Source organism: Bombus affinis, chromosome 12, assembly GCF_024516045.1.
Source record: "Bombus affinis isolate iyBomAffi1 chromosome 12, iyBomAffi1.2, whole genome shotgun sequence".
NCBI lineage: Eukaryota > Metazoa > Arthropoda > Insecta > Hymenoptera > Apidae > Bombus > Bombus affinis.
The window spans coordinates 11,172,050-11,187,369 of NC_066355.1; the positions used below are offsets into that span (position 1 = coordinate 11,172,050).

General features: G+C 39.4%; 2 protein-coding genes across 3 annotated transcripts in view; one reads left to right on the forward strand and one right to left on the reverse strand.

Moving 5' to 3' along the window:
* The window catches only part of LOC126922820 (potassium voltage-gated channel protein Shaw-like), a 60,323-nt gene extending 47,529 nt beyond the window's left edge, over nt 1-12,794 (reverse strand). The window contains exon 1 of the mRNA XM_050735748.1: nt 12,661-12,794. The gene's annotated coding sequence lies outside the window, so the exon portion shown is untranslated. The remainder of the gene's footprint in view (nt 1-12,660) is intronic.
* LOC126922794 (uncharacterized) overlaps nt 1-15,320 on the forward strand; it is a 54,235-nt gene that overhangs the window by 32,882 nt on the left and 6,033 nt on the right. For both annotated transcript variants that reach the window (XM_050735661.1, XM_050735662.1), the window contains 3 exons: nt 39-332; nt 990-1,293; nt 3,205-3,477. In XM_050735661.1, the coding sequence (XP_050591618.1) occupies nt 39-332; nt 990-1,293; nt 3,205-3,477 (871 nt within the window). The remainder of the gene's footprint in view (nt 1-38; nt 333-989; nt 1,294-3,204; nt 3,478-15,320) is intronic.

A 15,320-nucleotide genomic window follows, 5' to 3' on the forward strand; every position in this document is an offset into this window, starting at 1 on the left:
AAACAACTTTCTATCCTATTTCCATCGTTTCCATTTAGGACAAGAACGCTGCCATAACAGGCAGTCTTCCACGAAGAAGATCGCGCGCAGCGGACGACATAATGTGTTCGAGGCTGAGTCCGGGTCGTTATCAACGCAGCCCAGGACACAACGGACAACGGGCGATGATCGTTGAGTCGCAGAGCCCAGAGGCTAGATTAAGGGCTCTTTCAGCGGAATCGTTGAGATCCGTGAGCCCAGGGAGCGACAGTGTCTTCTACAGCGAGGGCGCGGACCAGTGCTTGACCGCCAGCGCCCTCGACGCTCCCCATTGTCACCATTGTGGAAGAGAGGTAAATTATTCACCGTGTTTATTAAAGTTCCTCCTATGAAAGGAAGGAAGTTCGAAGGCATGATACGATAGGGGCGATGGAACATTTGTAGGAGGTTTCAAACGATATTCTTCCTTCTTTTGTTAGTTGATGGTGGATTCGAAGGTACTTTTTTTTAGTATATTTAACTATAAATAGACGAAGCCTGTAGTGTATAGCGTAGTTTAGTCGTTGCTTGAGTCTTGAATTTCTTCCTTTCTTCCTACTCGTTTCTAACGAACCAGCCCTTAACCTGTTAACTTGCTCTCTCAGGCGTAATTAAACATATACGGAAATTAATTATCTCTATGCGGATCTGTTTTAATTTTCACGAAACATAATAATACAGTAACGCTAAAATTACCAAACTTTGAATTTGGATTGGCGATTCTAGCGTTAAAAGACAAAGAATCTTTGATTTTCGCACTCCGAGTTAACAGGTCAGAGAGTCGCAAATCGCTGAAATGTCAGCTTTAACTTAAATTCGACTTAGTTTGATTAAAAATTAACCTCCAGCAAACTACCAAAAAAAAAAAAAAAAAAAAAAAAAAACAATCTCGAATCGATCTGTCTCTCTATCTGTCGGTCTATCTACCTCTTTTCTCTATCGTGCGTGCCGTCGTGTTGCTCCACCTCGAGGTCTCGGAAGAGATCGTTCGACCGCCGGCAGGTTTCGCGGACTCGCCGGAAGGACACAGGTCCTCCACGCCGAAACACGTACCCGGCCATCGGCTGTACAAGAAGTTCGACAAAAGGTATCGATCGGAGGATCGAGGAGACAGAAGGCACCGACGCAGCAGCGCTGGTAGATCGGACGTCCGGGCGAAATCGGAGGAAAGGGTGGCCTCGAGACGAGGAAGCAGAGGATCTATCGACGATACCGCCGCTGGCAGAAAAAGGCTTCACGCGAGGAGCACCGACGTCAGTTTGGAGATACTTACCGGTTAGTACGATGTACAGAATTGACGTTGCAAAGAATGTCTATCGTACAGCATGAGTCACGTAATCTGTCCGTCTTGAATCGCTTCTAAATTATTCGGTTGAACAGAAAGTTCGTTTCATTTTTCGTAGCGAGATCGATCTAGCTTTTCTCCAACTAACCAATCATTATCGATTAGTTAACGATCGACTGTAGAGTGTAAAACAAGCATTTTTACATAACAAGTACTCGATATTTGTTGGCTTGGCACGAATGGCGGAAGAACGTCGGAGGGAATGGTCACATTGTGATCGAAGAGGACACGGGTAAAGAAGAAAACACATCCTTCGGTTTAGCCGTAAAAATGGAACGAACTTTCCGTTCATCCCGATATGTGATCTACCAAAAGATACTTTACATAGCAATTGCACGGTGTTTCGTTTGTGAGATATCGAGGCTAGCTTGAACGCCTATCTTTGTGTGTTAAAATTTATAAGAGGAATGAATTTTCTCGTAAATGACACTTCGTAATGTTTATCTTGCACAAACAATCCTCTTCTTCTTTGTTTTGTCGTGGCTTCTAGAGCATCCTGTGCGTATCTGGCTTATCTTTTGGAATATACTCTTGAAGTATTGTAAAGCATCGGTGGTGTAGGAGATAAAGGGGTAGATTCTAAGAAAAGATAGCCTGGATCTAGGATTGTATGAAGTTTAGGGTTTTGCCAATATATCGTGCTATGAGAGTAATGGGAAATAAGTCGAAGGCGAGGCAACGATTTCAAAACTTAGCACCTTCGAGAAAGATTTTACGACTTGTGCTCTGTTACTTGTAGCAACGACGTGTTGGTTGTTACATTTCGATTATCTCTATCTGTAAAAATACCCTTGAGTTAAACAAGACGAAGAAGGTTTTTAAGTTGTAAAATCAAATGTCGTAACGTGTAGTTTACATTTTCGTACAACTAAATTTCCCATAAATACATAAACATCCATATTTAGATCGTAACAATCGGCAAGAACTGCGACGTTGGCTCTGATCATTACGTATTTATGTATGTTTTATTAAGATATTCCCTTGACGGTGTCGTAAAAAAGGGTGTGAAAAAGTTCCGGTGCGAGAACTCTATTAACTGCTTCCACATCTACTGGGAAGCGCGTTATACGGGTAAATGGACGTAGCGAGTATTTGCGAAACGAGCATAATAAAAGCAGGCAGGTAACGCGCTTGTAAAAAGTTACGTAATGAAACGCGATTTAAAACAAAAATTTAGTGAACACAGCGCTCATTAATTAAAAAAGTTCGCCCCGATTCTCTCGTACCATATATCTTCCTCGAAGGTGATTAGTTGTTCCGCTGTTTGTTAAGATCCAATAAATTTCACTAAGATCCGAAGGAATAAAGCGTTAATTTTCTTAATAGGTCTGTTTCGTTCGCCTAATTTCACCATTACGTAATAATGGAATATAATACCTTTTATAAGGTAGAATTAAAAAACAGGAGATTAACAAAATTAAATTAAAAATTACGAAGGATAATTGCACGTAGCTGCGCGATTGTTAAATTTCATACGATTATAGAAAGTGTCAGGCTATTCTAAATACGATATTAAAGATAACGAGAAGAAAAATTAGATTCCCCGACGCTTAATAAAAGTATAAGCTTCGTGTTATGAACAACATAATTGAATTCATAATTTCTTTATCGTTGCACTTGAAATATTCAAGTTAGATCTCCTGGAAAAAGTTGTTTTACGACAATCTTATCGTCCTTTTTCCCCTTCGTCCCTCGAATATTTGCCAAAAAGAGTAATTCTATTCCATATCCACAGAGGAAAGTATCATCTCTGGTAAAAAAAAAGGACGATGTTCTCGTTCGAAATTTATCGTGTCTGCAGTTTTCTCTCTAAAAGTTGTTGTTCTTGCGTCTAATATCAGGTCGGGAGGACGAAGACACGTACGTGGAACCGTACACGAGCAGCGAATGGATTTACATCGGCGATCTCGAGGAGAGTCACGTGTGGAAAAGGCCAGACAGCAGAGACGGCGACGACGAAGTTACGGAAAGTGTGGCCAAAGAGAGAAGGGGCTCTCAGGAATCGACGGAGAGCGAAAGAAACTTTAAGAAAAAGTACCAGGCGACGACGCAGAGGATAGTACACCGAAAGATAAGCGGGGAAATGTATAAAAGGATACAGACCAAGTGTTTCGGTGAGTTGTTGGACTGCGTTTTCTTATTATTTCGCCTTCAACGGAATAGCCAAACTTTTTTTATTAAGTGTCGGGAAGAAATTGCCTGCTTCTAGTTTCGTACTTTGCAGCACATAGTAGCAAATGCATGGGAATTATTGGCAAATGTTTACTCGCTCACAATGAAGTTAAGTTACATCATGTGGTTCTTCGTGTCTATAAATTTCCTGTATTTATTAATATCGAATAATCAATCTGCTGAATAGAATGTCCTCGACTTGCACGGAATCTGACTCCTCAGACTATGTGGATAAATTTCAACATAAAGGTTATTCTTCTAAATATACAGGAATATTTAAAATGAAGGTTTTAATCAAGGCTAAAATCGATCGATTTATAACGCAGCTTGCTCGTTGCTGCTTGTTTATAGAGATCTGCGGTGTAATTTCAACGATATACATAAATATACATAGATTATAAAGGTAAATATCGAACTTTAGGTCCTGTTATTTTACCTGCGATCCAAATATTTTAACGGTAGAAATACAATACAGAGGGGAAATAAATTATCAGAAAGATAATAATAAGGAGATTAGTTTTGACAGCCATTTATAATTACCTGTCGAAACCACTTACGAACGACGAGCAACCTTTCCATAATCAATTTTAATCCTGACAAGCGTTAAAAGTGCTAAAGGCTTCGTTTTTAAAATAAATCTGATGCTGGTTCAGCGATATGTCGATTACACCAAAATAAGAATCACCGTTTTAAATAAATTCCACTTAGCGCACTATATTTAACGGTGACGATCGCAATTGGTCTCGAGAGTAGTTTACACAAAACCGATTGCTCTTTACTCGGAATTGTGCTTGTGCCTCAACGACGGTTTAAACGATGGCTGTTACATTTTGATAGGAAAATATTTACCACCGCTCATCATTGGTAATCTATGGTTTGTATGGAATATCGATAAAGAGACACGAAGTTTCTAACGAAATGAGCAAATAATTGTCGGTGAGTTCAAAATTCCCCGCGACACCTATGATAGATCTAACGTTATGTTCGCGTAAATATTTGCTAAATTCATCTTACAATGCACAACACCTTAACGCTGTCACTAAATTTATGCCCTCGGCCGTGGAGATTCCGAGGATCATTTACCATGCTCCAAAGATGTTACATGTTATACATACGTTATATGCCGAGTGTAGACACGCTCCTCGAGATAGTTATGACAGAAAAGAGAAATTATACACGATACGTCACACGAATAAATCGAAATTTTTCACGTAATAGGAGACTAGAGACGATGCATGGGTACACGAATATACCGGAGGTAGATTTACGATGAACTTTGTGCTCGTGTTTGCATTGTTCTATGACACAATGCGTGTAATATATATTTAAAGCGTTACAAGTAAATTATCTCTTTTATCCATAAAGAAACATTCTTTCGTACGGAATAGTTTTCTTCGACTATTTTAGTATGATACACGGAATTCAGACAACGTGACAGACCTATAAAGAATTAAGTATGTAACGCACGGCAAAAACAATTGCGGCATACTTTCGAAATTCATAAGATAAACTATGTGTAAGTATGCGAAATATGAAGAGAGACGAAGGTAAAGTGGGATGTTCGAAGGGGGAATTAATATAGAAGCGTCAGGTACGGATATAAGGTAACTTTTGCGATTGGAAGGAATGCAATTGAAATTTCAAGTATTCCTATTTTTCTAGTTTGGAGCAAGTAACCGACACTGGCGTGGAAAGGTTGGTTTTGAGAAAAATGACCTTTGGATTTAGTATTTAACGAGCAGGCATCGATTTCACATACGCACGTTCGATGTCAATGATAATCATCAGTTTCAATGCAGACACAGCCTTCTTACTTAATATACCTATAGATAAACTATTTTCGTCTTACCTGGCAGCAATGTCTCGGTTTAAGCAAAAGTTGCAGATGCACCCTCTTGACATAACACGGCAAATTTGTATTCGAGTGTATTATTTCTGTTGGAAAGCAATTTAAATTACATCTTCGAACGTTATATTTAAATTTCGACACTTGACACAGACCAAGCATGCAGGCAGTTGAAATTAAAATTTTTACGCAAGTTAATGGAAATGGGATCGAACATCTGATGGGAAACAGATGGTGAAAATGGAAACCTAAGCAACCTTCGTGTAACCTCGAAATAATTGAAATTTTAGCATTTTACAATTTCTAAAAAGATCGGTACTGAAAATTTCATAAATAAAATTGTCCCATTAGATCCATCGATCCGGAATTACAATAAAAATTAGATTGGCAGTAAACTCGTATGAAACTAGTAAGTACTCTTAAGTCGAAAGGGTGTATTCGGAAAATTTCGCTTAAAATCGAGTCATTGCAGCCGGGTAGCAGAGAAATAATTTGTCCATTAAATAAGAAAGCCGTATTTCCATCGAGACTGGAGGATGTAACGGTGTATATTTCGGACGTACGCAAAGTCGATGCCTGGATGTTAAATTCTAAAAGCCATTTTTCTCGGAAACATCTTCTGACGTAGAATCAAATAGGCCTATTTGAATTAACACGGCAAAGTAGACGTCGCTTAGATCTATCCAAAGCGTACAAAATGTATACGTCGAAATGTAGAAATTCCATTGACGACAGAGATAGAGTGCGAGCAAAAGAGGGAGAGATTACTGTAACTAAAATTTACTTCGCTATGAGGCAACGCATCGCTGAAGAATGCCCTGGTACAGAAGGAGATCAGACAAAGAAATCGTTGCCATATCGAACGCCGGGACGTGGGTGGAAGAGAGAAAGTGAACGGTAGCAGATGGCTTTCGTGGATGTGGAAGAGTGGAAAATGTGCTGAAAATGGAGGGCGGAAAAGAGACGGCCAAGAGAGAGCGAGAGAGAAGAAAGAGGAGAAAAAAGAGGGAATCGTTCTTCCCGTTTCTTTAAATAAGCACCGCGTAATACTCTGGCTAAATATAATCGAAACGGCGTAGCTTGAGAGAAGGACGCCGAGCGTCGTCGGCTGCTACGACGCTTCCACGATGCTTGTGCGTCAGCTAGGCACATGTGACGAATAGGTCGTTACTTGATTAGAATAGGCGAATCCTCGAATACAACCGCTTTCCTGGTTCTAGCCATTGTCAGAATATTATAACGACCTCTATCAAACTTAGTGGAAAATGAATTTCATTCGATAATTTACGATTATAGAGTTGCGGATAAATCGTATCAGGCTGTACTATATTTAGGGATTCGCGTATTTCGAGAACGGATAAATATTGTTCAGTGTTACGATTGCCCGGTTAACTAGGATTTCAAGCTGTAAATTTTGATATACAGAGTGTCGGTGCTTTATTTCTCATCGTCCCTTTCTCTTCGTAAGTGGTTTCATAAGAAAAGTCGTATAGGCGTAGAGCGAACATGTTAAACTGCGTCTTTGTCGCGATATTCCAAAGCCAATTATGTGGAAATATAACTATACAGGATATATTAGTTGGCAAGAGTATGAATGAAAACAGCAGATTGTTGACAGTACGTATATCCATGTTTGAAGTTAGTAATGCGTTTATTCGTAGGTCAGCATCGTTGTTTACTTTGCAAATATTTGGAATAATTAACGACTTTCGGATAATTGCAGATTCGTTTCTTTGTCGGATTACACGATACAAGATCGAAAAATTATTTTATTTAAGCATACCTTAGGCTTGTTTCGTTCTGAACTTTTTAGAGTGCTCTTGTAAGCGATTTTCATAAGTAATTGTGTATACACGCCGGTATGTACTACAAGTGCCAGTAATGGCAAATATTCCAGACGTTATACTCTCCGCTTCCATAATAGGACGTTGTTAAATATTCTCTTAGATGATTCTCGCGAAGGAAATACCAGTAAAGGAGTTCCACGGAAGAAACTCTGTCACATTACGTAGTAGGTTATTATCAAAGACAATATCACGAATCGCTACGAAACGTATCCACCCAAGAAAATCGATACCAAGAAAAACGCGAATGTCTCGTCTGTCTGAAAGCAAAATTAGTCCTCGAACGAACTTGAAAAATAATGTTGTCCTAGTAAAATAGCGTTATTCCAGATATTCCGAAAACATCCAAGTGTGGTTGCTGCACGTTTCCTCCAGTCGGTCGAAAGAACGACTCCTCTCGTCCATCTCGCTGCTCCGTTCTTCTATAGTTCCATTTCGAGACAACAATCGAAAACCGCATCGAGATCCCCTTCCCCGGTCCTCGTTTCGCTAGAACACACCGGAAGCATCGATCGGGTATCATCGAGATACAATTTCGAGCGCTCAGAGAGGAAGAGAAAGAAAGAGGGAGAGGGAGGAGTTGATTCTATACGTGGAAGCTTGATTCGCGGCCGTCTGAATATTCCCGCCGAAGTTAAACTGAAGTGGAGTGAGGCGTGAAGGAGAGAGGAAGAAAGAGAGAGAGAGGAAGGCAGGGAGGGTGGCGTGGAAGAAGCTTTTGGCTGGCAGTCAGTGGGTCAGGGCGGCGAGTCGCATTCCACGAGCTGGCCGAAGGCATCCTCTTCGGAAGAACAGAGCTTTCCTTTGCGTCTGACGCGTTCCGCGACGCGTGTGCATCCTGCTTTCGTATCTCGTTCGTGGACAAATCGAGGCGTGGACTTAACGCGGCATTTTACGGTAGAAAAAGAAAGGACGGCGAGCGCGTGGAAAAGACGGTGTACACCGTACACCGGAAATCCTCCGCTTCTTCGTCGTGTCATAATCCATGATCGAAACCGCATCGTTAAAGCATTCGAGAGTGATAGGGAACGAGGAGGCGAATAGACGATAGCGCGGTGATTTTCCGATCGCCGGACAACCCGGTGGATACGTTGTTCGCCGAAGAATACGCCGGAAGTTCGAGTAGGCTACGAGAAAGTCGCGTAGCACTTGGAACGCGTCACGTGGCCGGACACGCATCAACACGCGAGATGGTGTGCGATTGCGCGGCCTCCGAATGTTCGGAGCTTGGAGAGGACGCGTCCTTGAAGAGGGCCTTGGAGGAGCTGCTGAAGTGCATGCTCAGAGTTTGGTGTACGGAGGGTCAAGCCCTTACGAGGCTCGGCGCGGACGTCCATGGTAAATTAATTATTATATTCGACGCTTTTTAAGAGACAAAATCTTGCACAAAAATCATGCTTCTTCCGATACAGAAAGTTATCAATTCTTCCGTGAATTATTTCGTCCCACTTGCCTGTATCTAGAGGAATTCGATCTCTGTTCGCCCTTTCCCCATTGTATTCCCAGTTACATGACATTTTCCAATATTTAATATTTATTCAGCGAAAAATTGAACCGGTTGAATGGAATAACAGATAACGTTGCCAGTGGTTTTAATTAAACGGGAAGAAACATTTACAGTTTAACAAGTTCCAAATAACGTGCAAATTTTTGTTCCTCTTCGTCCATCCACTAAAAAAAAGAAGAAAAAAAAGATACATTGAAAAAAGGGACATTACAAAAGGTAAATATTTTTCCATTTTACACACAATAATTTACTCGTGCACAACATTTTTTCAAAAATCATATTCTATTTCATCGCAATAGAGAAATTCGAGATCGATGCTCGTAAGTATCGTAAACAAAGATTCGATCTCATACAAATAAAAAAAAATACAAAAAAGCTTTTAACTCTAGAAAGAACGGCGAATTGGCTATCGTAGTTTGCAAAGTGAAATTTCATTAATTTCTTCATCGGTGATCGATTCTGCATTGTGCGTGATATGTGCTTGTAAATATTGAACGGCTCGCTTTCACGGACCGAGACAGGGTGAATCAAAAACCGGAGAAGTTTCCTAAGTGAATAATTAAATTGGTACCCTCCCGAATGTTTGCCAGGTCAGAAGGAAATCCTCCGCGGCGTCAAAGTTTATGTTATGAAACGTATCCGAAAGCGATTCACTTTTCTACTCTTTGGCTTCGAAACTTGTACGTATAATGCTACTGGTTCGGCTTCGAAATTCCCTGGTGAAGCTATTTTTGCAAAGACTTTTACGGAGAACCATAAATTTTCTTTAAAACCGGGTTTCCTTCTTTCGAAATTGTTTTCCAAAGTTTTCTAACAAATTCTTTCACTGTAAGAAAAGAACTAAACTAATCGTATCCGAATTTAAATGTGGCATTGTTCTTTATCGTATAATCCGAGATTAGAAATGGAGATCATTTTCAATATTCCGTCGAACGAGATTGATATAAAACTGAAATTATTTTTCAACGATCTTTGAACATTATTTTCTTCTTTGTTCGTTAGAGCTTTTTATTTTAATGTTATTTCAATGCGCTAGTTAACATAGCTAACTCACACAGTGGCACAGAGGTTTTCGATAACACGTGTAATGAAAACGTGAACAGCGATTATGCAACAACCATTAATCGCTGTTTTATCGAGTTGTTAATACGTAAATACGATTATTCCGCCTGATTAAAATCATCGAATGAACATTTTTCCACAGAACTCGTTTCACTACGCTTCTCCTCCAGGAAATTTAAGCGATCATTTCATACTCTTCCGCAATATTCTTTAGTCGTTTGTTCGAACTTACAAAATTATTTGTTTTTATAACGATCAAATAATTCGATTAAATAATTGATCGAATACGATTCGTTTGTAAGGAGAATGTAAAAAAAATATGAAAACCAATATTCTTTTCGACCAATAAAAATTTCTATTTCTTTCGCCATCATTTTCGTAAAATTCGATCCTCGAATCTTTGGTCAAAAGAAGTCACGGTCATCACCGATAATTATTTTCTGCCTGACCCTGAGGCAATGGCTCGAAAATATCCACTTTGAAAATCAAGATACGATTTTCGTCTTGTAACCGATTTATCGAAGCGGCTACGACATCGAACAAGGTGGTCATTAGTCTGCTTGTTTCGTCCAAATTCGTCCGTGGCGTGTACTAATCTAATGACAATAAAATTAAATTTCCACGCCAAAGGTGATTACGGCTTACCTGTAATTAGTTTACTGTGTACGATCTTATGAAAACACGACCCGCATAATTAACTATTGATAGTAGCAGCTAATTTCCTCAAGTACATCGCAGCGATGTGTTTCGAACGAGGGTTGTACAGAGTCTTTGCCTTCTTACTCTGAAAGGAGATTTCCATCGATAATGGGTGTCTTTTAGTTTCACGAAATGACATTAGAAACGACACTACGAAGAAAATTTTAAAGAATTCGGTATAACGTAAGAGCTGATGAAACATCGAAAATATAGTAACACCATGCGGCGAATAACGATAATTAGGAAACAAGATATCGTAAATTTTATTCAAAGGATTTTGTTTCCTTTGCACAAAGTAGCAACTACTAGGTACCGGAACAATGCCAATTCCGATATTCAGAAATTTATAGAGAAACGTGATCGTCGTCGGGACAATAAAATCGGAAGTGTGCCAAGTCGATGGCACGGCATGGTTTGGTTGTCATTAATCGAACAATACGTGCCACTGTCAATCGTGCCTTTATCGCGATCAGGGTCATGAAACTAAAGACGCGCTCGTAGAATGGCTTTGCCCTTTAAAAAAACTCGACTTTTTTGGATTCTTTACGCAGGCATTTTCTATGCTAGAAATAGATGGACTTTTTGATTAGTTTGTCTTCGTTTTCTCTACCTAAATTCGCTTCTGCTTAAAACAACATCGTTTGTACGTCATTTTCGCTAGCAGCGTCAGTTAACAAATTTGTCAACTATACATACAGATGTATATTTATAGAGAAGAAATTAATCAAAATAGCTGTAATTTGAGGTTTCGAAAGCAAGCCTAAATCTTTTCACGCCACGTCATATATAATACTTGGCGAATATCGTCTGTGACTGTAACTGTAATACGGTAATATTGCGTCTGCTGGCGACAACCTATCATAAAAGAAATGAATTTCGCGCTGCCTCGAAGCCACCGTGGTTCCATTGAATCGCTTCGGCAATCCACCAACAAACTCACGATCAATTTCCAATTCGTACCTTTTGAATACAATAGCGCCCCTAGTAAATGGCATCCTACGAATTCGTATTTTCAGTTTAGTCGAAGTGAGCGAAAGCGAGACAAGCGAGATATTTACCCACCCCTGAGCGTGTCGTTCACGCTCCCTATTAAAATCCATAACAACGTCGGCTCTCCCCCCTGTGAGACGCAACAACCTTGGAATGCTTGTGCATGTCGCACGTGCGAGAATTTCCGCCATCAGGAAAAAGACGACAAAGCGATCTTCGCTATTTCTGACACACCAGCTGCGAAAGGGGTTGGGCGGGAGTTGCGTGTGCCATCTTTATCGCAGAAATAAAAGGAAGCCCTGCGTCTCACCGTCTCTCATCGACGGTGCAACGATGATGAGACAAAAAGGCTATAAGCTCGAGCACTATCGATTACGTTCGACGCCTGATGACGCAAGGACTTGATTATTTTTATGGCATGATGCGTTTCTTGATAATCTCGTCTCGACCTGTTTTACTTCGACCTGGATTTCGACATTTTCGACCATGCTTCGACACGTTTCGATCGTTTACCTTTTGTTGCGTTATCTTTCTCTCTCGCTTTCTCTTGATTTACACGGCTACACATATACATAGGTACCTTGACTCTTTTAAACGCGATACTACAATTTTTGTATCACTTCTGTTTCGCCATTCCTATCCCATCATATTTCATTTATGAGCATTATATCGCAACAATACGAATCGTCGTTTGAAATATGCAATTAGCGCTAAACGCAATCTCAACGTTAATTAATTGCATCAAAGTAAAAATAACAACGAAGCACCGCTGGTTGTTGTTTCGTCGCAGCACAAAGGGGAGAATTTAGCAACTGCATTTAAGAATTAAGTAGAGCAAGAAATATTAATTTCTGAAGCTCACGATGAAATGTAACAATGCGTACCTTCGCATCCAGGAATTGCCACATTACATTCCTGTTTACGAGGAAATTCGCGTCTGCGTGTATCGTGCATTTTAAAATTAAAACGCAAACGAAAAATGGGTGGAAATTATCGTGGAATTATATCGTTTCCTTCGTAAAATTGCCTGTGTCGTTGTTAGAAGTAATATGAAAATCGAAATGTGCAAATGTTAATGAGTAACATGCTAATTAAAACGAACGCGTATCGAGTTCCCTTTGCTCTACTAATTTAATTGATCGCGTCTCTTTGTAAGTGTTTGTAAGCAATTACTTACATCCATGGAACATTTGACGAAGATATTGTCGGACGAAGCCGTGATGGGTACTCGATAATCGATTTCGCGTAAGACGAGCTCTTGCAGTTTAAGGGCAAGTTTAATTATTGGAGAATTCGAATGCGCTGTACGCGAAGCTAATCCAACTATTGCGAAATAATATCAACAACGATTGCTACAACGCGGAAAGATAAAGATTAGGAACTGTGAACATTTTTTGAAATATTACTCGACTTCCTTTTTAGTAAGATGACTGTTCAAACGTAGCGATTCCTAAGCGAAGATTCATATTTTTAAAACTTATACCCGAAGAGATTTCGTCTGCAATTTATTTCTCACTCTGTCTCAACTTCTCTGATTTAATTGTGCCGCGAACGAGCTTCTTTTGAAAGGATTGATTCGCATTTCCAAAACAACGGTATAGCAACAGCGTGCCGCACGCGTCTCTGTTTACACGCACACTACTTGTTAAGCGTTCGCGTAATCGTGAACTGAATTGAGATCGAACGGTAGACGAAATTAAAATAAGACAGAATCGGTGCGTCGCCCACGAGTGCAACGTCCTACAAAAATAATTGCTCGCGTCATCGTATCCCCGGCGTGGCGAACGTTCGAATAGATTATATCTTCTATCGTACTACGTATCGCTAACAACTTTCATTGTCGTATTAACCGAGTCACGTGCACTTCCCTCTTGCCCCGTCGCACGAACATCGAGCGACGTAAACCTCGGAAAACATTGACATTGTATCTTTACGAAAAAGAGCATCGTACAGTGGATACAAGCGCTCTACTTCTTCAAAATTCCGAGCTTTACGAAACAATTTGATTCTTGCATGGTAAACTTATCAAGAAAAAGACGAAACTTTGCCTTTAGAACGTAAACATTTGATACCGTTAAACATTTTACGTCTCGCGAATTAATTTTTATTTCGTCCCCTCAAGCAGAATATCTCGTATGGCTGCCTTCGATATTTGTAACTGAATATATATCGTTTCACGTAGAAATGAAAGAAATTTCTGTTGATTTAAATAGACATCTCCTACGTTCGGTACCATTTATCCATTTCGTATCTCTGAATGGAACGCTTCGCAAACTGAATTCTACCACGACTCTTTACGATGCTATGGCGTTCATGCGACTATTCGAACGAGGCATATTAAGCGTGTGTTTTCCGATATTTATAAGCGAATATCGTTTCATACGAAAGGAAAAGAAACGGAATTTTCTTTCAGAAATATAATATAAAAGAGTTTCAGTTACGTATTTTTAACTTCGCTTCGTGTTACGTCATTTCTTGTTTTACAATTTTTAGATATAACTTTGCAAATATTAATACCGAGAAAAAAAGTGCAAAACAAATACCGAACTAAAAATGCATTTATTTATGTAGCTACGACGACGTAGACCGTCCCGCTTTCATTTTATTTTTACCCAGTATTCCTTTCTATTTATGCGCCTGCTTTGGGACGCGCATAGTACTCTCCTCACTCTCTCTCTCTCTCTCTCTCTCTCTTCAAATCTGCAAGATAAACGTCGCGAGTTACGGAAATTTTTTATCTATGAGAACGAAAACGATTGAAACGTTTCCGATTCTATGCTCACTCGTTGCTTTTTCACAAAAGTATCCGTCGTGCTTTTGTTAGGAAAATTTGTTCAATATTCACCGCGCGCGTTCCTTTGCAAGAATACAAATCGTATAAAATATACTATTATAATTAATGTTAATGCGAAAAATATCGTTGTGCTACTCGGAGATCATTTATACAGAAAGCGAATCAGAATTTCTCGCAGATATAGGGAAAATGTATCGATGCGCGTTCACAGAACGGTCACGTCAACATGTAAATTTACGAACAAATGGAATCGTGTACGCGTATAAATTCGAATTTCACATCACTTTTTCGCAGGAAATTGGAAACAATTAATTGGACAGCGAGACCGACATTAATTTAATACGGCTAATTAGCAATTTCAAATATACCGATGAGATTTCTCAATTATATGAAATGCCTAGAAATGAGCCGCAGGATCGGTCGAAATGGAAGGGCGATTGAATAAACGCATAATCCAACGCAAACGATAACCTAAATAGATATAAGATCCTGAAATATTTTCTTGGATAAATAATCGCGAAATGCAAATAATAAATGAGCATGGATATTTCGAGACTCCTGTTCGTTAGAACCATAAATTCAATTTTAAGAGAGGAATAACATATAATCGTTGAATATTTTCATGAAATATATAATTAACAAGGATGCTTTCAAATCTTAAAAATACAATGTTTATGTTCCATCAATTTTATAATTAAGGAAACGTTATTTCAGCTCTGGATATACGCGTTATCAATGTATTTATAACGAAAAAGCTCTAGTTCGCGAAATAACCAATTGGTGAAGTAGCTATAAATAGAAATATGTCTTTTCCGCTATCCGCACTAAAAATTAATATTATCTTATTCCAAACTCTTATTCCAAACTTTAAAGAATCGACCAACATCAGAATCAGCCGTGTGTAATTATCAAAGAATTCTTGGATACTTAATGAAGCTGCAGTGCTAGCAGAAAATTAAAGTTCTTTTTCAAAAAGCACGATTCATATTCACAATCTTGCTAAAATTATCTCTCTCTCTCTCTCTCTCTCTCTCTCTTTCTCT